Genomic DNA, 23546 nt, shown 5'->3' on the forward strand with positions numbered 1-23546 from the left:
AATGAGGACTGATACTGATTTACACCAGTCGAGAAGCTGGCCTTGAAGCACTATGGGAGCACTGACCTCTATTACGAGTACTGTTATAGAGTCAGGCTGTGGCTAGTCCTTGAGTGAGTTTGTAAGGTGAAAGATGCTCCAAATTCAAAAACCAGCCACATCTGGAATCTCTTTGGGAAATTTTAACTCCACTGAAGTCAAGAGAGGTTTTGCCACTAACTTCAACAGGGCTAGGATTTCACCTTCTGAGCAAAGGTGTTGCGCCCCACTAACACTTAACCCGAGAGAAAAAGAACTATAAGGCCATAACTGCAGAGGAGAACTCACTGCACTTTCTTATAGGATAGTATAGTTGGCACCACTGCCACATCCTTCTGGCAAGCACAATGATTCCTGCAGACCTCTGGGGGTAGAATGGTCCCAAACATAATGGCAAATCTGGAAGGAACTACTAGCAATTTGTCAGAGGAGAACAGGACCAAGGAATTATGACATATTCTTCCAGGCATTAGCTATACATTAAATCACGTAAGCATCACACTAAAGAGGGGGACAAGCACCTTTACAGAGGGTGGGAGGAACGTTTGTAATTTACAAAATGGACTGCCACAAAGATTGAGAAAAATCACTGGGCTTTTTTTTTCTGTTCTAAGATCTCACCTCCTGGATCCCCCTTTCTACTGCAGCAACAAAGTGTAAATATAAACTGCAGGGGGCATGGTTTAAGCAAATGAACCAATTAACTTGATAGTAAATGTTATTTGGACATTTGCAAAGCTGCCATCCTCCTTACCTGGACAACTATTTCTAATGTATCCAAAATAATCAGATTTGCTTCAGTTGCAAGATTGCCATCAATAAGCGCTTCATGTTCAATCTCTGCCCTGGATCTACCAGAAGAAAAGACAGCATTCAAATTCTAGTTAGTTTAAAAATCAGGCTGGCACATTGACAAGGCTCATCAGTAGGAAAAACATTGTTACAAATACACACAATTAGTAACAGACAACACTACAAGGAAACCTTAATGCATTAATACATGTAAGACTACAAAGAAGGAAGACTTTTTAAAGTATAAAAAATATCCCTCTGAGTAGGTCAAGATAATTTCTTTTCATTACTCTACCAACAGTGAAGTCCTGCTTCAAAGGTGGTTTAATAGTATAGTAAGACATGCTGTATAAGAAACATAAACACATCTAATTTTATACTACGGGATATGAACACAAGATGGTGCTCTATGAGCTACAGGTTGAACCTCTTGAGTTCAGCATCCTTGGGACCTGACCAGTGCCAAACAAAACAATTTGCTGGATCACAGGAAGTTTATAGTGTGTAGCAGCATTACCAACACTTCCATTGCCTACTGGGCTCTTAGAAGGCATTTGGGGTAAATTACAGCTAAATAACAGCACAGAAAACTGGTTTCTGTAAACAAATTTTATGGGGCCAAAGGAAACTTGGGCACACCCATGACAAGTGGCTGTCCGGCTAACTAAAATCATGCCAGATCACAGATGTGACCAAATGAGAAAGTGCTGGACTAGAGAGGTTCAGCCTATAGCACCTTTGGTCCTTGCTTCCAGGTTGGGTCCAGTTTATTGTACTGAGTAAGTATATCGGGTATTTGCTCTTTTGCCTCTACATGACACTAAAAGCTTTTAAACCTGCCTTCCAGAGAAAATCATTCGATTGTGCTATTAAATACAATGAACCTGCCTTCCTGGAACAGCTGACTGTGGACTTGTTCCTACCACTCTCCTGGTCCCATGTCTTCAGTGGCACTAAAACTTCAGTAAAATTAGCTGGTTTTGGCAGTTAGACAGTAGTAATTTTAAGCGTGTGTGACAGTGGTGTGCTCTGTGTGGCTAAGCAGGAAGGGTAGGTGAGGAAGGTGCCACCTTTGGATTCTTGTGCAGGGAAAAGATATCATATGAGAGGGACGCACAAACAAGCAGGAAAAATGCACACCCCATCCTTTCCGCAGTATCTGAGTTCCTGCAATAGCCCAGGTTCTTGCAGGCCTCTAGGAACAATTCTATCTGACTCAACCAAAACTTCTTCTGGAACTCCTGCTGCAACGTGCCTCCCCACACCCTGCCTCCCACGGAGGATGTGCTAGAAGGATATAATCTAATCCTAAATTTCTACACTACGAAAGCTCTGGCTTGAACCACTGGCTGTACAACTTTGTAAATTGCATCACTTGAATAAAAAGAAGGGCCAGGTGGGATTCCTTTATTCAGCTGTACAGAATTCTTTGTATTCAATAATATTCTACATCCACCTGTTAGAAAATGTATAGTCTAGCATCAGACACAAAGTGCCAAATTCTACCCATAGCTGGAATATGCACGCACAACTCACTGTAACTACTGGGTGTTGCCTGTGCAAAGAGAGGTCAGCTTTGGCTCAAAACAGAATGTGCAAGCTGATGTGGAAAGCTGGTTTATGCAGTTGTTTTAGCAGGTATTTCTTTAAAAAAGAAAACTAAGTTATCTTTTGGCTGTCATGGTAATTCCATTAGCGATGCCAACTGTTCCATAGGTAGGTGAGGCCACTAGCTGGAATAAGAAAGGCTGTTTGGGATACAATACAATCAGCATTATGATGGCACACAGCTTTATAATTCAAATTCACATCTGCTGTCAATGTTCCCAAAAGGCTGTGTGCTTGTGCAGCCACAAAGGAGAAATTCCAGTGCTGTCCAGCTGATTAGCAGAGTTTCTATTGGTGGTGCACATAACCCGTGCTTTGGTGCATGTAAAAATTTATTCTGCCCAAAGGTTGAAAAATTCTGCATGCAGATGGAGAAGATTAGAGAGAACATTGTCTGCTCTATATTCACATTTGCTGCCATGAAATTACGCTGGGATCCAACTGTGCAGCTGTCAGCTTTGCCAATGTCTGGACATGACTGGAGGACATGAATGGCGCTACCACCATAAAACAAGATATTACATTCCTGAGTTGAGGAAAAGCAATTGGCAGAGACAAAAATTGCTATATGTGAGGGCTGGTGGCTAGCTGTTCTCAGCTGGAGGGTCCCTGTCGCTGGAATGGGTTATCTCCTAGATCTAAGTGTGATGGCCTTCAGAGCATGGTACAAAGGCTACGTACTTAAGCTTTTCCTGAGACGTGAGGAGAGTACTCTGATTTTGGAGAGGGCTGACGAGTTCTTTAAACACAGCTGACTTGCGTCAGTGTTGTTCTTTTTGGCGCGTGTTCAAATATTGTATTGTAAATGGATGAAGAGATATAAGACACAGTACACATACATAACATTCATTCATTGTGTACTGTGTGCCTTGCCTGTCTTTGTATATTTATGTATGCACGTGCGTATGGCCATATACATGCATACTTTATATTAATGCTAAATACTAAAATTCTTAGGCTGATAAATATCTGCAGAATCCACATTTAATCTCATGGGATTCTATCCAAAACTTGTTATGCGGATATGCTATGGTGAAACATAGCAGAAATACTGCATTTCTGTTGTGCTGGTGTCCAGCTTTCTGGATATGTCATGGAAGGGGAACTACGTACTCTACTGTGCATTGCTAAGAACACAAAAACAGCCACAACTGGGGCAGATCAAAGGTCCTTCTAGCTCAGTATCCTATCTTCCAACAGTGGTCAATGCCCCGAGGTGTTTCAGTGGGAATGAGAAGAACAGGTAATTGCCACATAATCCATCCCCAGTTGCCCATGCCCAGCTTGTGACAAACAGAAGTTAATAACATCATCCCTATCCATCCTGGTCAACAGCTATAGAGGGACTTATCCTCCATGAATTTACCTAGTTCTTTTTTTAACTCTGTTATCATCCTTCCCTTCACAACATCCTCCGGCAAAAGAGTTCCACAGGTTGTGTGTGCACTGTGTGAAAAAATACTTTTTTGTTGTTTTAAATCTGCTGCCTATTAATTTCATTTGGAGACCCCCTAGTCCTTGTGTTATGAGATGGAGTAAATAACACTACTTATTTACTTTCTCCACACCAGCCATGATTTTACTGATTTCTATTATACCCTCCATTCTGTCATCTCTTTTCCATGCTGAGAAGACCCAATATTATTAGTCTCTGCCCATATATGGAAGCTGTTCCAGACTCCTAATAATTTTTGTTGCCCTTTTCTGAACTTTTCCTAATTCCAATATATCTTTTTTAAGATGGAGTGACCACACCCACATGCCATATTCAGGGTGTGGAAGCACCACGGATTTCCATAGATATAAAATTGATGGGATGGTGTTCTGTAACTTGGAAGGGATAAGGCATAGAATATGGCTGTGCCAAAATCACGGCATAGGGATTCAGGAATAGCAGAAATCCACAGGGTCACAGAGGAAAAAGGCGTCCAGCCACGTGGTAGGAAGCACCGTGGGTGGCTTCGCTCTCCTTTCGTTGGGACTCTGAGGCTTCCATCGCCCAGCTTCACTTCAGCTGTTTGATGTTCATGGATTAGGGCCAGTCCTTTTGCTTGGCCTTTCCAGTAACACTAAAGAAGAATGGAAGCCTGAGAGTTGTAATTTTAGAAATGAAAAACGTGCGTAGCAAAACACACACGCCATTCCTGAGCCTTCTAGCAGAAAAATAAACAAAGCAACATGAGGAAAATTGAAAAAGTAATGGGTGTGATAAACAAAGGGGATTATTTCAGCCAGTTACACTCACAGTAAACTTCTGTCAGGCATGACAAACAGAGCCGATCTGAGTATACAGATGTACAAAACAACAATTTCATAAAATGCCACACACTGATGCTACAGTACCTGACTGGTTTGTGGCTTCTAAAAATACAGCACATGTGGAAAAACAATCAAAGGGATGGATTAGGACAGGAAAGTAAAGCGTGCTTGAAGATTTCAAGAATGCACTTCATGGAATTAAGAAAAGATGACAGGAGTCATATATGCTATCTGCAAATACAACTAGTAGATCTTTTTCTCTGTGTTACAAATCATTACAGGGATCTAAGAAGACAATGGAGTTTATTAGTCTTCTTAATTCTCATTCTGAAATGCTGAGAAAGAAAGGGAGGCTGCTCTTTGGGATGCCGTGTTAGTCAGCATTAAAACTGTTCCCCTATAATCAGCCTGTCTCAGCTTCTGGCCTGATTCTGCTCACAAGGAGAACAACTAGAGCAGTGCCTTTGGCTTCAACGAGAGCAGAGTTAAGGCTTGAGTTTGTAAATTGACCATGCAATTATTGAAGTAGAAGGCTCAGATAGAGTTACTTGTCAAGCTTTTCTGTGTTCTGACGCCAGTGAGTCATATCCTTTCTCCATCTCAGATTCTCTTGACTTCCAAACGCACTCCCTGATGGACTTCTTTCTGTTAGTAACATTAAAATATTAAAAAATGTTAAAAAGTCATTATTAATTTTTTTCCTTTAGCAACCAAAGATTTGTTTGTAAGTAACCTGTGATGGGCCACATGATAAAACTCAGGGTATGTCTATACTACACCGGGTTCGATGTGGCAGCAATTGATCCACTGGCCATCAATATATCGTGGCTGCTTAAACACGATAAAATCGATCTCCAAGTGCTCTCCCATCAATGCTGGTATTCCAACAAAATGAGAGTGTGTGGCATCAAGGGGAGAACAGCCCCCCGAACACAAAAGACACTGCAGTGAATATGTTGACTTCAGCTGTGCTATTTGCACAGGTACAGCAAATTGACGGCTGGAGTTAGTATAGCTACACCTGAGGTACGGCAGAATTTCAGCGTGTCAAACACCTCAGGAATGGAGGTTGCTTGTAACTCTGAAACCTTCTTAACTCTGAAGAAACCACTGTAGTTGTTCTTTCAAAAGTTTACAACTGAGCACTGACAATGCAGCTTTGAAACATTACCATGCAGATGCTGCTTTTAATGCTCTTTATTTCTGTTTCAGTTAAACAGTTTCCTTATCTTGTGAAGATTTTTAAACTTTCCCTTTTGCTGTATTGTACTTTATTCGCCTTCTTTTTCCTTGACTCCGCTGCAGTCTGATTGCACACTTTTTCTTCCAAATACTGTAAACCTCGAAATACGCGGCTTCAAGTTGCACCTAACTCACTTTAATGCAAGTTAAGCACAACTTGAAGCTGCTCGGTGGCCCCCTTCCTCCCCGCCTTCCCCCAGTAGTGCAGCTGTCACCCTGACAGCTGTATAGGTGGAGGAAAGCAGGGGAAAGGCTTTTAGCATGCCTAGCTGCCCACAGTGCAAGCCTTCCCCTGCCTTCCTCCAGCCACAGACAGCTGGGAGAAGGCAGGGAGAAGGGGCTTTTAGTTTGCCGTTGTAGGCAGCCAGGCATGCTAAAAGCCTTCCCCCTCTTTCCTCCAGGAAACTGACCAGCCCTGGGGCAGCAGGAACCAGGCAAGAACGCAACCCGTGTAACTCTAGGGTTTACTGTAAGTAGAACCCTGCCCGGATGCAACTATCAAGGATGCAGATATCCACAGATAGAAATCCGTATCTGCTCAGCTGCACGGCTCTACTCCCAGGAGATGCTGCAAGCACAGGAGATGAACGTGGTGCCACCTCTCCCAGAAGCCAGCACTCTGCTCCGGCAGCTCTCCCCAGCCATGCAGCTGTACTGCCCCCAGCCGGGCTGTAGAACCCCAGACAAGCGAGGCAGTGCGGGCGGTGATACAACTGCATGGCTGGGAGGAGATGCCAGTGTATGGCATTGGCTCCTGGGAATGGCAACACTATACTCGTCTCCTTTGGCTGCAGCGTCTCCTGAGCATAGAGCCCTGTGGATCAGCAGATACCAGGTTCTATCTGTGGCCATCCACACAGGGCCTGCAAATAAGGTGTAGGGTTGACTGGTCAGTTCTTAACTCGGGTGTTTTTAACTCTGAGGTGCTACTGTGCTTACAGTTCTTCCTCCCATAACTGTATTATTTGAGCACTTCACATTCTTTTATGTATTTATCATCAGAACACCGCTGTGAGGCAGAGAAAAAACCATTCACATTGGACCGCATCTTGCCATGGTCATAAATGAAGTTTGTGGTAGAGTTGGAAACTGACCCTGGTTCTCCTGGGTCTAATGAGCTAGCCACTGGGCTACGTTTCTTCTCATACAGAATACAGAGCAATATTCATCTCAAGGGGATGTTAATTCTGAAATATAGTTACCCAAACTGTTAGTTCACTGCTTAATGTTGTGGCAGAAACAACCATCCATTCAGGGACTGAATTTCTCCTCTTGCTCTTGCCATACAGTGACAGGCTCTTGGTTCTACCTACATGGTCAGGCAAGCATTCCCAGACACGGACAGAGATACTGTTACAAATGACCCGTAGGTAACACAGTGCCAACAGATGGGGCTGACAAGTATGCAACATATTACATGGGGTTTAAAGGCTGAATGAAACTTGTGTACTGCACATCAGTTCCAGCTCTTCAGATGGAGCTCTGAACTGGTAAACATATCATCCTGCAGCACTCTACTGGATCCAGTGGCTCTTTGGGGAAGACGGTGATGGTTTCAAGTTGCTCTCATACAGACAGGTCAGCAGGAACAGGCAAGCTTACTCACCTAGCTGCCCTCTGCTTCTTCGCACCATTTCTTGCCTCGCCCCTATGCTTCCCAAAATAGCTTCCTCAAGTTTTGCTCTCATGTCCTTTGACTTCTTAAATGTCAGACTATTCATTCTTTCAAACACTTTCTTGCCCTGTAGATTTCAAGCAAGAAAAAGCACAGATATTGAGGGAAGCCTCCTTCTATCTGGGATGGACCAGAGCAGTGCTTCTCAGCCGGGGTATGTGTACCCTTTGGGGTACACTGAGGTCTTCCAGGGGGAATATCAACTCAGCTAGATATTTGCCTAGTTTTACAACAGGCTACATAAAACAACCACTAGTGAAGTCAGTACAATCTAAAAGTGCACTCAGACAATGACTTGTTTCTACTGCTTCATGTGTTTTATGCTGAAATGCAAGTACAATATTTCTATTCCAATTCATTTATTAGACAATAAGAAGGTAGAAAGGCAGCAAGTATTCAGCAGCTGTCTTCTGTGATATTTTTGTATGTTTCTGTACATAAGCAGTTTTTACGTGAGGTGTAACTTGGTGGCATGCAAACAAATCTGACACCTGAAAAGCATACAGTAATTTGGGGAAGTTGAATGGCACTTGTTTCAAGACGTCAGATTACCTGAGGACCATGTTTCTCAACCGATGGTACATATGGGTACCCTTAGGGGTACATGAGAGAAGTCTGGGGTACTTAGACATTTTTTTAAAGGGGTATTTTATATAAAAAAAAAAAAATTGAGAAACACTGAGCTAGTCCAACATTGCAAAAAAACAAAACAAAACAAAAAAACCTGAAAAGGGTACAGCTTGCCTGTCATGTGGAAAGGTTGAACGGCACTTGTTTCAAGGCATCAGATTATCTAAGGACCATGTTTCTCAACCAGTGGTATATGTACCCTTGGGGGTACACGAGAAAAGCCTAGGGGGTATTTATAAAGAAAAGGTTGAGGAGCACTGGATTAGAAGGTTAAATGGATAGAATTCTTATCCCTGAGGACACACAGGGCCAGAATGTGTTGCAGGAGATTCCAGGCCATGGTGTCCTCAGCAGGGTGTGACAAGCCCGCAGTGGGGAGAACACAGGGGAGACAGAACTGAGGGCAGGAGCAGAGGCCCAACTGGTGATCTGGGAAGCCATTGTACCTCCACTGCCCTTCGGTAAGTTCCCCCTGGTGTCTGAGTAAATATGACGTTCAGCTTCTCTCTGCTCTTTCTTTTGTGGCAGCCTAGTGATAATATAATAAGGGGAGGCACCCCCTCACCCGCCTGCCCAGGGGAGTGACAAGCAGCAAAGACTCTACCAGCCATTTTGTGATAAGAGGACACAGCCATCTGACTGTAAGAGGACAGGGTGAAAGGGACAGAGACAGAGGGATGCAGCACGTCAGGGGTCAGTGTATGTATGAAGAGGAGCACAGCTGCCTGGATTTTGAGGGTCAGGTGAAGGAAGCAAGGAGAAGGTGTTGGGTGGTGGCATAATGGGTGGGAAGAGGGTTCTTTGGAACTGTGTGCAGGACAGGGATGCCTGTATTTCCCTTATGTCTGGGGGCTTGTCTGAATTCCACTCCATGCCTTGAGGGAGCCTGAATACAACTAACCAATACTTCCATACCTTGTACTCAAAACAAGAGACGCAGAGATACAGCAAATCCAGCAAGCGATTGAGCTGCAACACTGAGAGGTCTGTGAACCATTTCTGCAAGACGCTTTCGTCGGCATTCTTGAGGACCCACAGGAGGCAAATCAACAAGCTGCGGCTCGATTCTGCTGAGAAGGTCGAGTGCTGCCGACCCGCCTGAACAGACAGGGGCAATCACTTCAGATATGCCAGTAAATGCCCCAAATACTTTTAGAGTTCATTAAAAATATCTGCATGAGGTCACCACACTGGGCTAGCTAATCATCATCCTTCAGGTTAGGGCAGTGACTGCATATTTGCATAAATGAGCTAATATCTGAATGACCCACATTTTCCTTGACTGATGCAACTGACGGACAGAGCCCACATTACACAAAAGACACTGGAATTCAGGCCCAGCCAAGCAATTTATGCAACATTCAAGCTATGAGTCTGTCCTCTCTTAAGCCCCTTCTCAAGATCCTGCTCCACTGTTGTGCATTCAACTAACTTCCAGTTGGTTAGCAGCCTGGCAAGGGACTTCCATTCATTAGAGGACTTGTACTGGAGGGGGGAAAAAAACCCTTGAATCTGCAGATCATCAGACAGTGTAAAAGAGAGTTACCTGTTCTGTAACTGGTGTTCTTCCAGATGTGTTGCTCATGCCCACTCCAAGTTGGGTGTGCACAGGCACACACCCAGTCGCCAGAAGCTTTTTGCCCTAGCCAGTAGCCATAGGGTTGGTACAGCGCCCCCTAGAGTGGTGCCAATATGATGACCAATATATGCACCACCTGACATGCCCCCCTCCCCCCTCGCTCAACTCCTTCGTGCTGGCTACTCCAACAGTGGGGAAGGAGGGAGGGTTTTAGAATGGACATGAGCAACACATGTCGAAGAACACCAGTTACTGAACAGGTAACTGCCTTTTTTTTTTCTCCCCGAGTGATTGCTCATGTCCATTCCAAGTTGAGTGAATATAAGCCAGTGCCTAGGAGGTGGGGTCTGAGCCCTGAATGGACTACAGGACAGCCCTGCCCACCACAGCGTCTTCCCATGTGTGCTGCATCAACACGCAATGTGCTGTAAACGTATGAATTGAGAACCAGGTGGCCGCCCTGCAGATGTCCTGGATAGGCACCTGCCCCAAATACGCCACAGACAACACCTGCACTCTCGTGGAGTGTGCCCTAGCCAGCGGGGGAGGAACCTTTGCGAGCGTGTGACACTCCTTGATGCACGCCACTATCCAGGAGGAAATCCGTTGGGAGAAGACTGGAAGGCCCTTCATCCGATCAGCAACTGCCACAAAGAGTTGCTACATTCTTCTGAAGGGCCTAGTCCTATCCATATAGAAGGCCAGTGCCCTTCTAACCTCCAAGGTATGCAAACAGTGCTCCATCAGGGAGGCATGGGGCTTTGGGTAAAATACCAGTAGGATATGTCTTGGTTAACATGAAACAAGGAGACCACGTTAGGTAGAAACGCAGGGTGAGGTCTCAGCCTAACCTTTTCCTTGTGAAACACTGTGTACAAGGGGTCCACTGAAAGTGCCCTCAACTCAGATACCCTCCTGGTTGAGGTGATTGCCACCAAAAACACTGTTTTGTAACTCAGAAACAGCAGGGAACAGGTAGCCAGGAGTTCAAAGGGGGCCCCCATAAGCTTGGCTAACACCAAATTGAGATCTCATGGGGGCAGTGGTGCTCAAACCTGGGGCTTGATTCTTTCTAAACCTTTCAGAAGCCTTTTGACTACAGTGTCTGAGATCACAGATGATGTTCCATGACCCAGATGAAAGGCTGAGATAGAAGCTAAGTGCACCCTAAACGAGGAGAGGGACAAGCCCTCCTGTACCACACCCCATAGGTAATCTAAAATCAATGGGATGGAGGCTTGTGAGGAAAATAGCCCTCTGTGAGACACCCACACGGAAAACCATTTCCACTTAGCCAAATAAGTCACCCTCATGGAGGGTTTTCTACTATTTAAACAATACTTCCTTTATGGGATCTGAACAGGCCTGCTCCCAGTCCCTCAGCCATGGAGCATCCACGCTGTAATGTGTAGCAACTGGAGACTGGGATGTTGCAGTCTCCCCTCTTGCTGCATCAGCAGGCCTGGTTGGATCAGCAACGTCATCGGCTTGTGGATCGACAGGTGCAGGAGGGTCGAGTACCAGTGCCAACAGGCCCATGCTGGTGCCACCAAGATGATCAATGCCCCTTCTGAGTGAATCTTGAGGAGGACCCTGTGAACTAGCGGGATCGGAGGGAACACATACATCAGCCTGCCCAACCAGGGGCACTGGAGCTGTCTGCCCAGGGCCCTGGGCTCTGCGTTAGGAGCAAAACGTCCTACATTTCACATTGAAGTGGGAAGTGAACAGGTCCACCTGGGGATACCCCTACCGCCAGAAAATAGAATGAATGACCTCCGGGTGGAGAGACCACTCGTGACCTGTAAAGGACATCCTGAGTTGGTCCGCCAGTGAACGGTGCACAGATGATGTTGTGCTGTACGCTGAAGTCCCAGAACATCATGGCCTTATGACACAGGGGAGTGGAGCGTGTACACCTGTTTGTTGATATAGTATGTTGCTGTCGTGTTGTCTGTACTGACTGACAAGCAACGTCCAGTCAGATTGGCCTTGAAAGTCACACATGGTGGTGTGATGGCCCTGAGCTCCCTCACATTTATGTGGGGCCAAAGGTTCGACACACTCTAAAGAGCCTGTGTTCGTAGCTGCCCCAGGAGTGCTCCCCACCTGTGGTCGAAAGTGTCCGCTACTAGGGAAAGTGAGGGCTGCTGAGGGGCAAAGGGGACTCCTGTGAGGACAACCCCCTCGTCCAACCACCAGTGCAGGGTTGACAAAGTCTGTGCTGGCACCGTAATCACCAAGTCTAAACTGTCTCTTATAGGGCAATAAACCGATGACAGCCATAGCTGTAGAGAGCACATCCATAATCTGGCGTGCTGTACTATGAAGGTGGATGCTGCCATGTGACCCAGCAAACACAGGCAGCACCTGGCCATCATTGTGGGAACTTCCAGGATGTCTTGGATGATGGCCCCTTATGGACATGAACCTGTCATCTGGCAGGAACGCCCTGGCACACCTGGCATTCAGTCATGCCCCTACAAACTCTACTGACTGAGATGGGACCAAGACCAACTTTGCCTTGTTGATCAAGAGGCGAGGCTTACAGAGGTTTGATGGATCAACTGTACATGCTGAATCACCTGCTCCCTGGAATGACCCTTGACTAACCAGTCGTCCAAGTATGGGAACAGATGCACCCCTTGCCTGTGTAGGTTCACTGCTACTACCGCCATGCATTTGGTGAAGACCCTTGGGGCTGCAGACAGACTGAAAGGCACGACTGTGAACTAATAATGGTTCCAATCTGCCATGAACCTGAGAAACCCCCTGTGAGGAGGGTAGATTGAAATATGGAACTATGCATTCTGTAAGTTGAGAGCCGTGAACCAATCCCCCTGCTCCAACATCGGGAGTATGGGACCCAGGGATATCATACAGAATTTTATCTTTTTCACAAACTCGTTGAAACTTCTTAGGTCCAGGATGGGTCTCGAGCCTCACTTTGGTTTCGGAATCAGGAAATATTGGGAATAAAACCTCTGTCCCCTGAACCTGGGAGGAACTTCTTCTATGGCCCCAGAACCCAGAGGGATTGCAATTCCTGCCGTTACAGGATCTCGTGAGGGGGGACAGAGAAGGGGAGTATGACAAGAACTGAATAGCATATCCCCTCTCTACTGTACACCAGAACTACCCATCTGTGGTGATGCTGCACCACATATGGCAAAAGGGGAACAGGTGGAACGAAAAAAGTGGGGATGCCGGAAGGGGTGAGATTGACTAACTGCTCCCGATCATGCCACCAAAACTGCAGCTTGGGTCCCTGTGGGCCCTTTGGTGACCTCGAGGTAGTTGGCCTGAACGATGCCTGCCTGTCTTGTTCCACCTTCTACTGCCATCCCTTTGCAGCTGCAGAAACTGTCTTTGCTGAGGACTGGGGTTAAAACGCCTGCGCTGGTTCACAGGTGTATGCAGGCCCAAGGAGCGGAGGGTGGCCCTAGAGTCTTTCAGACTATGCAGTCTTTTATCTGTCTTATCTGAAAATAGGGTAGGGCCACCAAAGGAGAGGTCCTGGATTGTCTGCTGGATGGACCTCATGAGGCAGGCTGGAAACCTGCAACCAAGCCTCGCTGCGCATTGCTACTCCTGAGGCCATAACCCTCGTGGCAGCATCTGCAGCATCCAATGCTGCCTGCAGGGCCGCCCTTGAAATCAGTTTGTTCTCCTTCATCATGGCTGTGAAGTCCTGCTTGGTTTCAGGTGGCACCAACTCAGAGAACCTAGACAGGCCGCTGACTGTATTAGCAATTCTTAATAGAATTGAATAGGCCTTCCTCCCACAGAGGTCCAAACTTTTAGCTTCTCTATTTTTCGGGGAGAAACTCTAGAACCCTTGGTGCTCTCTATGGTTAGCAGCCTCCACTACCAGGGAGTCAGGTGGCGGGTGCGTGAACAAATGTTCTGCCAAACAGTTTTAGCTGTAGTGGCTGCCACTTCCTGTCTTTGTTCTGGTGGTGGGGTGCCTAGTGACACCAACAGTGCCTAGTGTGGGATCGGCAGGGCCCCTGGCACCGTTAACGGCACTCCAACAGCGTGGCCCGGCACCTTGCGGAATGCCCACGAGGTCCAGAATGGCCGCTGCTGCGTTGCCTGCGAAGCCGGTGGCCAAACCGTAGCATCCGAGTGGCGACTATGATACCTGAGATGGCTACGGTGTGACCTTCGGATGGAGTTCCTGCTCCATCTGGAGCTCGAGTAAAAGGAGTCCAACTCCAATGCTGATTCAGGAGCAGATGACCCCAGCAGGGCCATCGGAGTTGGCACCGATGCCAAGCACGCTGAGGACGGTGCTGGTGCATAGGGCACCTGAAACTGGCTCACAGTCTGCTGGATCAGCACCAGAGCGCTCGGCGCCGAATACGGTGTCGGTGCCGGCATCGACGTGAGTCCAGGGGCTGGCACCGGTGTCATGTCCATGAGCCCTGATTGCTGCGTTTCAGTGCTACAGCACCTGTCCTCCATAGATGGAGAAGGACCCGGCACTGTCATCTGCAGAAGTCCTTGTGCCACTCGAAATGCCTCCAGCATTGAAGGCAAGTCCAGCGCCTGCTGGCTCCCGCTCCACGCTGGCTTCAATGGACACGCCTCCTGCCCTTCGGCAGGGTGCACTGGAGCCTTGGACTTGAGGCCGCCCCGCTTTGACTTCGGTGAGTGATGTCTCTTGTGCCTTCCCCCAAGCAAATCAAACAGGCTGAATAAGGGTCGCTTTTGTGCATAGGTTTGCCGCATTTTGAACAAATCTTAAAGCCTGAGGAGCCAGGCATTCCCCAGCGCCAAGCGGGAAGGAAAGCCAAAGCCCCGCCTCAGCTATTAGTACGAAACTATCAAGTACTAAACTATTTACACTTCTTCAAGAACTATTTACACTACAATAGGCTACTAGCTAAAGAATTGGAGCAGAGAAAGCAAGAGCTCCAAGAACTGGCAGCGTGGCGAGAAGGAACTAAAGGCAGGGGAGAAGTGGGGGTGTCGGGCAGTGCAGATATTAGTTGCCTTATCAGCACCACTCCAGGGGGCACTGCACCAACCCTATGGCTACTGGAAGGGCAAAAAGCTTCCAGTGACTGGGCGTGCACCTGCACACACCCAGCTTGGCATGAACATGAGCAATCTCTCGAAGAACAACCTGATGTTCCCTCCATCTCCAGACTGTTACCCTTTCCACTATCTGGGGCACCCAACCAGTAGTGTCTCGGTCTCCTCTAGCCTAGAACCTCTCCATGGCACAGGCTAGTCTCCCTTCACACGTGTACAGCCCCCAGCAAAATGGGGCCCTAATTTTGACTGGGATCTGCTGGTGCTACTGTAATCCAAATAAGGTGAAATCTATCCCTAGCTAAGGGCCAGCCCAAGGCTCACTCACCACTCAAGCACCATTTACGACTTACGTGGGATGTAAGTGAGGCAGAGGCCTTGCGCTGAGAGCCTTTGCAAAGGGGTGAATTTCACCCATGACTATAACAGCGGCAACAGTATGGCATTTTTATCAGCTGGCTTTAGGTAGGAGGCTCACACGCTTGGCAAAACTTATTGTTCTTTTTAAGTTGTATACCTCCCCCCCATCACATAACAAGGACAGGAGTAACCTAGTGCAAACATTATCTCTTTCACACCTCCGCCACCACACCCTCCCTCCGAGTTTATAATATGCACAGATGTCTGCTGACAACCACCCCTGCTGCTTTGTGATCACTTAAAGGCATAAACACATCAGTATTTGCTGTTTACACAAGATCTGGGGGGAAACATTTCTGTACCGTTGAGGTGAGTAGGAAACTGCTGGGCCGGGCGAGCTGTGGGACAGACGTTCCTGCAATGGCCATGGCAACCGTCTGACTTATCATGCTTCCACCCTCACTTTCATAATCCTCGATGGTGATGCAGCTCGGCCTTCCTCGCTGGTTGTGAGTCTCTGCAGAGAACCACAAGAACCTCTGTTACATGCGACACTCGAAGGTCCCTTCCTCTCACTCCTCTCTATTGCTTTCACTTACCTGTCTGGTGATGGTCACTGAAAAAATTTACATTAGATTGGTATTGCAAGTAAATGTGAATTCTATCTCTCTTTGTTACACACACACAAAACACACACACACAGAGTTATGTAAATCAAACACATGAGACTAAGGGGAAATTTTTCAAAAATGTCTAACGAATTTTGGGGCTTAAATGCCTTAACACATTGTTGAAAGCGACCTGGGGACTATGGGAGCCAAGTTTCATTAAAAGTAAACAGGACTCAAATCTTTAAGCACCCAAGTCACTTTGAAAAATGGGATACAGACACTTCAGATACTCTGACACTTCTGAAAATTTACGCCAAAACCATCGTCATGTCATTTAACTTTAAAGGACAAAACGCTCAAAGCCGCATGTTATATGTAGGGTCCTACCAAATTCACTGCCATGCAAAACGCATCACGGATGGCGAAACCTGGTCTCCCACCCCAGAAATCTTGTCCCTTGTGTAGTTTTACCCTATACTATACAGATTTCACCGGGAGAGATCAGCATTTATCAACCTGGGAGTCCCAATCCAAAAGCAGGGTCAGCGTGGGGGATCACAAAGCTATTGCAGAGAGGTTGCATTGCCACCTTTATTCTATGCAGCTGAAAGATGTGGACACCTGGAGAGTGGGGGATGCTGGCCGGCCGCCCAGCTCTGAAGGCAGCACTGAAGACAGCAGCAGCACAGAAGTAAAGATGGTGATACCACACCATTCCACCCTTATTTCTGCACTGCTGCTGGCAGTGGTGCTGCTTTCAGAGCTCGGCTCTCAGCCAACAGTTGCAGAGCATCCTACAGCTGAGGGAGATTTCTGAAGGAGCATCTGAGCTGCTCCTAGGAGTGGCCCCTGCAAAGGAAGAGAAAATCCCATCCTCCAATAGCTCCACCAGGCCCAGCACCATCACCAGCCCTGTCTTTCCCCAGCTCCATGTCCAGCAATCTAGCATTCCTGGGCTAAAGATGCCTTGAGCTCGCTGGGTGTGGGGTAAACCCATCCAGCTCTGAAGGCAGCTCATATGCCAGCAACAGCACAGAAATGATGGTGGCAATACCGTGACACCCCCTACACCACCCCTACACCTTGCCTTGTGACACCCTCCACCCCCAAAATCCCTTTTATAACACCATGGAATTTCAGATGTGAAACTGTGAAATGTATGATTTTTAAAATCCTGCAATCTTGCAAATGACCAAAATTGACCACAAATTTGGTAGAGGACTCTCTACGTATCAGACTGTTTCAGATCCAGCTTCCCCATCCTGGTTTGAACTAACCCACACATTTCGCCCTTTAGGGCACTCTGGCACACGCTAGGACCTCTCCTGGAAACATTAAGGCCGTATTTACACTAGCCCCCTTCTTCGAAGGGAGCATGGAAATGACATGGATGGGGAAATATCCATGGGGCTCTGCCATGCATATGCAGCATCTCATTAACATAATAGCAGCCACGTGAATTTCGAAGCTGCTAACTTCCAAGTGTTGATAGGCAGTCTAGCCACAGGCGCTTCTAAGTATGTGCCCAACTTCAAAATTCCGTTACTCCTGAAATTGATTGGGAGTAAGGGAATTTCAAAATTGGGCGCATATTTCAAAGCACCCACAGCTAAACTGCCTGTCAACACTTCAAAATTAGCAGCTTTGAAATGTGTGGTTGCCATTATGCTAATGAGGCGCTGCATATGCATGGAAGCACCTCATTGATATTCCCCAGTCTGTGTCATTTCCATGCCCCCTTCGAAGAAGCGGGATATGTAGACGTGGCCAAAGTGATGAGTAAAGGAACACAGGAATTTTGGTTTGTTTTTTTGCAACTGTCCATTAGTACTACTGTTACATGTATGGGGCAAAAGGACTCTCATGCACCATGAATTATCCATTTTTTGCAAACAAGTGGACTAATGCAGGTTTTATGCAAGAAAATTTTGAGCATACATTTTGCAGCCAGTAGCATACGGAGCCTGCCAGCTAACATGTTGATCAATACTGTCTCAATGCTTCCCTATATGCCCATCCACCTTTCTGTACGCACCAGCTGCCTCTAGTTTTATGGGTTCATTTTAAGCTGGAATTGTCTTTTTATTCTGTGTGTGTAGCACCTAGTACAAGAGGCCCTGGTCCTTGACTAGGGCTTCTAGTTACTACGATAACACAAATAGTAAATAAAAAATATATTTGGAAAATAGCCACAACCCCCACAACAGTTTGCTTGTGCAACCCATCAAAAGTTGGGGGGTAATTCAACACACATGTGAAAGCCTGGTGCACAAAATACCTGTAAAATCATACAGCTGAGGCACGGTTTCCATGATCACACCAATCAGAGGTAGATACAGCATAGCCACCCGGGCCTTTACCTGGGGGTCAGAGTACCGTGGATCGGAGTCATGACTGGACAGTAAATTGTGTACCATACTGATGACCTTCTTATGCAATCCAAACAAACTGTTAAGAGAGAGAGTTGAGTCACAAGGATTGGTTAATATCTCAAAAGCAAATGATACTTTGTAACTAAGTACCTTTAAAAAAAACCCTGATTTTTATTTTTAACCTGGCATGCACATGTACACCAATGATTATGCAGTATTTCTCCATCTCAGACTCATTTTGGAGACTGGCTTTTATGAATTCCCTGGCAACTAACCAGTAATAGCAAATGCAGCATAAAGAATGTAAATGAGAAAAACCTCCTTTACAAGTGATACAATGCAAGTGCCCCAGAACACTTCTGTTGAAGACATCTACTTGTGCTAGGCCTGAAATGTCAGTTTTTATTGTTAGAGTATCACAAATTTAAAACCAGAGAACTAATGGGATCACAAATGTCACATGACACAAAAGAAAGAACCCTGATAAGGAACAGGCGGGGTTTACTTAAGACTGTTTAAAACTGTTTTGTTTGTACCTATTTAACTGAAACGCCTGACAGGTGCCTTAGGCTAAAATTCTCTTTATATGAGATATGATGAAATATAATCAGACAACTAGGCAGATTTATTCTTAACCAACCCATTATGCATCTTTTTGGTTTTGCTATAGGTTTTTTTTCACCCATTAAGCCTCCCAGACCTCACGTTTTCACACCATTTGTTTCCCAGTGGCTTTCCATCCAGCACACAGTTGTATTAGAGCATGCAGGTGCTCAGAATAGAAGTAGCTGCACTTCCAGGAATGGAGGTCAAGCTGGTCAGAGCTGTGAGTTCATTTGTATGGCACAGCAGCTGAACAGAAGCAGGGGTCAATGTCCAGGCCCACTGGAACTAGTCTATGAATACCACTGAGAACACTGAGGTCTCCGTGTCTTTGGGTGGAAGGGGTTTCCCATTTGCGAAAACTCAGGGGGCAGGCCCAGTTAGAACAGACAGAGTGCAGAACAAACAAGAGGAGCTAGGAGAAAGGAGCTGATATCTGGGTATTAGACTGGAACAAACAAATGAAGCTAGGAATGGCTGTACTGGGTCAGACCGATGGCCCATCTAGCTCAGTATCCTGTATTCTGACAAAAGCCGGTGCCAGAGGCTTCAGAGGCAATGGAGAGAATGGGGGAGTACTGAGTGATCCGTCCCATTGTCCAGTCCCAGCTTTTGGCAGCTGGAGGCTTAGGAACACCCAGAGCATGGGGTCGCATCTCTAACTATCTTGGCTAATAGCTATTGATGGATCTACCCAGATTCTTTTCTGAACCCAGTTATACGTTTGGTCTTCACAATAACCTCCTGCAATGAGTTCCACATGTAAACTATGCCTTCTGGTGAAGTTCTTCCTTATATATGTTTTAAGCCTACTGCCTATTAACTTCATTGTGTGATCCCAGGGGCATGTTACGTGACAAGGTCAGTAAGACTTCGTTATTCACTTTTGCCACACTATTCATGATTTTATAGACCTCTATTATATCACCAGGCAATGTCTTAGTTGGTGCATCTGCTGAAGGTCTGTGGCATTCTGCTGCTGTTGCTGCCATCTCACTCAAGGTAAACAGGATTTGTGTAGCACCTGCATTCTAGAAGAAAATACCCTAAGGCTGTGAATCAGTTTGTCTTCCATTGGGAAACTGATCCAATACAAATGCCTGAAACCTGCTATTTTTTGGAAACAGGCAAGAGTATCAATGGCTCATTGAACTATGCAAACTTAGCTGACAGACACTGACTCCATCTCAGAGGAAGAAGCATGCACCAGAACTTCAGATGATGGCAGCCATGCATAACATACGTTAAAGTCTTCTCCTTCTGGGCCTTTCTATGTGGGAATGAGAAAATAGGACCCTAACTGATTAGAGCAGTGAACTGGGCATCAGGCAGTACTCTAAGATCTGAAAATTTCTCCAGGTGAAACCTTGGCAAACAACTTTAAAGCACTCTGTGCTTCATTTTAGCCGGTTGTAGCACAGATATCTTCACCTGTCTCCCAGGAGAGTTGTGAAGCTTAACTCATGTTCATTAAGTGCTTTGAGATAGTAAGATGAAAAGTGCCACTGAACTTAACCCAACTCAAGAAGACATTTTCTGACGCTTGTAAATTACGTTCTTGCTACTACTGCAAAAAGCTACTTTATGCTGCTGCTTGACAGCAGCCAATTGAAGGGTGTCAGAGAAAGACTTCTAGCAGACTCTCATCCCCTCGTTCTCAGCTAGGCGAATATGCCTGAAAACTGAGCTGGAGAGTCGAGGGTTAAGAGAGATCGGAATCAGGGCAGGGCAAGTAGGACAGGAGGACTCTTGGGTTGGAAAACTTGTTTCCTGCTCCCATTCTCCCCTCAATTTATACATGTAAATTCTTTCTGACCACAGGCCAAAGCCTGCTTGTGAGCCACAGTCTCTTTAGATCATGGTGACATTTGGGGAATGGGTTAAAAACTCACCCTTCAGCATCAGGATCTAAAATGACAGCCAGCTCTGTTAACACAAGACCTGCCAAGTAATGCTGCTGGCGGAAAGGCACAGACAGTTCAAACATATTCGCAATCTTCTGGTCTTGGACATTGGTAGAGAATCCAGAACTCTGTTGAAAAACCCAGTCACAATAAGTTGTGTAATGAGCCAGAGAGGACACAGAATGACACAACTTATGAAATACAATGGAAGCCTTGTCCAGAATTCAAAGAAATCTCATCTTTTCCACTATTTCACTCATTTTTGGCTACCTATCTACTTACATGTAATTTCATTAACCTTTCAATAATTCCGAATACGTTATTGTGCTCTTGTCAATTTCCTAGCTAAGTATACCCTATACAGGTCAAAGGAAGAGAAGCAGGTAATCCAATAAGGCCACTAAATAAAGCAATGTGCTTGCTGACTAATGACTGCTTCCTGCACATGCACTTTTTTGCACAGGATGGGACAAGGTAGTAGAATCATGTACAGATGTTACAAAGTGATAACACATGGACCTTATTTTGTTAATCATCACAAGTCTGAATAAAAGCTTGCTGTCCACTCTTTCAAAGGGAAATGTTCTGCCTGTCCACTATGGCTGGAAGTTTGGGGTTTCGGAGATGTACTTTAAGTTTTCAATATAAAAATCCCAATGTAGGTAACTCAGTTGCAAATAGCAATGCTGAGTGTGTTGCAAAGAGGTCCTTCTAAATCAGAGGTAAGCAAACATCTGGCCCCATTTTTCATCCCTGCAATTAGCAAGGTTCACCACAGCTTGTCAAATGTCAACAGAAATTTCACTTATGTTCATATGAAAATAAAAAAACCTTTTGGCATATGTAAGAAAATGAGTATGTAGAATATAAAAACTTTTATTACTTGGTATATAAATGTGAATACACATACAAAAAAAAAACAGTAACATCTTTCAAGACACTTTCAGTGAGATGGATGAGCCTGAGACCCAGCAGCCGATCGTGCTGTGCCCCCCTTAGGAAATCCCACCCCCCGCCTCCCACCTTGCACATACCTGTTCTAAGCCATTCTACATACATCACCTGCATTTTAAAAAGAAGTGTTCAAGGAGGCATTAGCAGGAAAGCAACCTGAACGTGGGTGTGACACACCTGTCTCTCAGCTTGAATATCCACACATGGCCTTTGCCACTTCGCTTACCTGAGAAGTTGCTGAAGACACAGATGGTGATGGAGACGCAGGCGGTGTCAGCAGACTACAAGGTAAATTTAGGGTGACATAGTGCTCATGGCTACAGATAATGCGGAGGAAGTCCAGCCTCAAGGACACAAGGATACTTGGATTTGGTAAGGAATAAAGCTTTGAAGATACCTGGAAAGAACAACAAAATTCTATAGTTTAGAGTACTACAGCACACTAATGCAGCATGGAACTTCGGACATATCCTCCATCACGATGTTATACCGCAAGAAAGATCATATTGTAGGAGTTTATCATGTGTTAGCTGTCATTAAATAGCAGGAACATCCATACCACTTTTTTGTAGTTTCAATTAAATGTCACATGCAGGGAAACTGTACATTTAACATATATCACAGTCAACAATGCTTACAACAATATTACATTTGTATAACCGGCACAGTAATAGGAGCCCATTACAAATTAAGTCCCATCTACTTCACAAGTAATGTTGCTCTCCACTGGTTTCACTTGGTAGCTGCACAAACAAGATCAAGGAAAACACATATCTTGAGAAAAAGAAAGCAGTCCTGTAGCACCTTAAAGACTAACAAATGTATTTATTAGGTAATGAACTTTTGCGGGTAAGACCCACTTCTTCAGATTGGAGCAGATAATAAGAATCTTACCTTATTATTATAACTTGATTCTTATTATCTGTTCCAGTCTGAAGGGGATCTTACCCAAGGAACTCAACATCTAATCCATAAATTTATTTGTCTTTAAGGTACTACAGGACTGCTTTGTTTGTGTGAAGCTACAGACTAATATGGCTACCCCTGTGAGACTACATATCCTGAGGTTCTGGTCACACCAGGCAACAGAGTTCAAATACTGTTAGCATTCAAAACCTACTCCAGAACATTTCCATCTGTAGTAAAGAAGAACCTGAGGCCCAGATCCCAACATCATGGATGTTCAGATCCAAATTTTACATTCAAGCCCCTTTCTAACCTTTTTCTTCCACTGAGCTGGTGACTTAGTCCTGATTTAGCCAGTAAATCAGGCACAGGGACAAAGAAGCATCCAAACACAAGCTGAATGACACACAAAGCTCATTTTTGTAAAGGTGCGCTGACAACGGAATGGTGTCCTACGGCTGCCCAGTTACAGTAGTGGAGCGTGCTACTACATAACATTTCTCTGCATTTACCTGTTTGTGGCAGGCCTTGATAAGGCTAAAGACAAACCCTCTGTCCATGATAGACAGCAGGTCATTGAGGAAAAAGGCAAGGCTGGTGTTGAGCCTTTCAATCATTTCTGTATCCTGAATGGGAGACAAAAAAAAGAGAGAATGCAAGGAGAAGAGCACTGTCATAAAGGGCAACACAACAGTTTCAAAATAAGGCCCTGATCTATGCACCTGGATGGAGCAAGCTGCAGATTGGACTATGGTGCAGCTAATTACTTGCCATTACCTTCTGAAACCGAGACACTATATCGCTGGCAATTGTGCTGACCAAAGCAGTTATGTCATCCATGAAACGCTCAGGAAAACGATTCTTTCTTGGAGCATCCAGTTTGTCAGCAAAATACAAATGATGCACCATACTCTTCACCTATGGGAAATATATATTACTAGTAATGGTCGTTTGTGGAAAGCATCATGCTAT

General features: G+C 45.6%; 1 protein-coding gene across 8 annotated transcripts in view; it reads right to left on the reverse strand.

Moving 5' to 3' along the window:
• The window catches only part of DOCK7 (dedicator of cytokinesis 7), a 149410-nt gene that overhangs the window by 30422 nt on the left and 95442 nt on the right, over positions 1-23546 (reverse strand). For 4 of the 8 annotated variants that reach the window (XR_012646518.1, XM_075002183.1, XM_075002182.1 and 1 more), the window contains 11 exons: positions 23352-23492; positions 23087-23200; positions 21895-22065; positions 20703-20842; positions 18114-18283; positions 15587-15741; positions 9161-9343; positions 7547-7682; positions 5247-5343; positions 4783-4800; positions 794-890 (listed from right to left, as the gene is read on the reverse strand). Coding sequence is in view for 7 of the 8 variants with exons in the window: in XM_075002183.1 (XP_074858284.1) it covers positions 794-890; positions 4783-4800; positions 5247-5343; positions 7547-7682; positions 9161-9343; positions 15587-15741; positions 18114-18283; positions 20703-20842; positions 21895-22065; positions 23087-23200; positions 23352-23492 (1422 nt within the window). In the remaining variant the exon portion in view is untranslated. The remainder of the gene's footprint in view (positions 1-793; positions 891-4782; positions 4801-5246; positions 5344-7546; positions 7683-9160; positions 9344-15586; positions 15742-18113; positions 18284-20702; positions 20843-21894; positions 22066-23086; positions 23201-23351; positions 23493-23546) is intronic. The other 4 variants (XM_075002185.1, XM_075002184.1, XM_075002188.1 and 1 more) reach the window with 1 other exon arrangement.

The sequence above is a fragment of the Carettochelys insculpta genome, chromosome 9 (genome assembly GCF_033958435.1).
Source record: "Carettochelys insculpta isolate YL-2023 chromosome 9, ASM3395843v1, whole genome shotgun sequence".
NCBI lineage: Eukaryota > Metazoa > Chordata > Testudines > Carettochelyidae > Carettochelys > Carettochelys insculpta.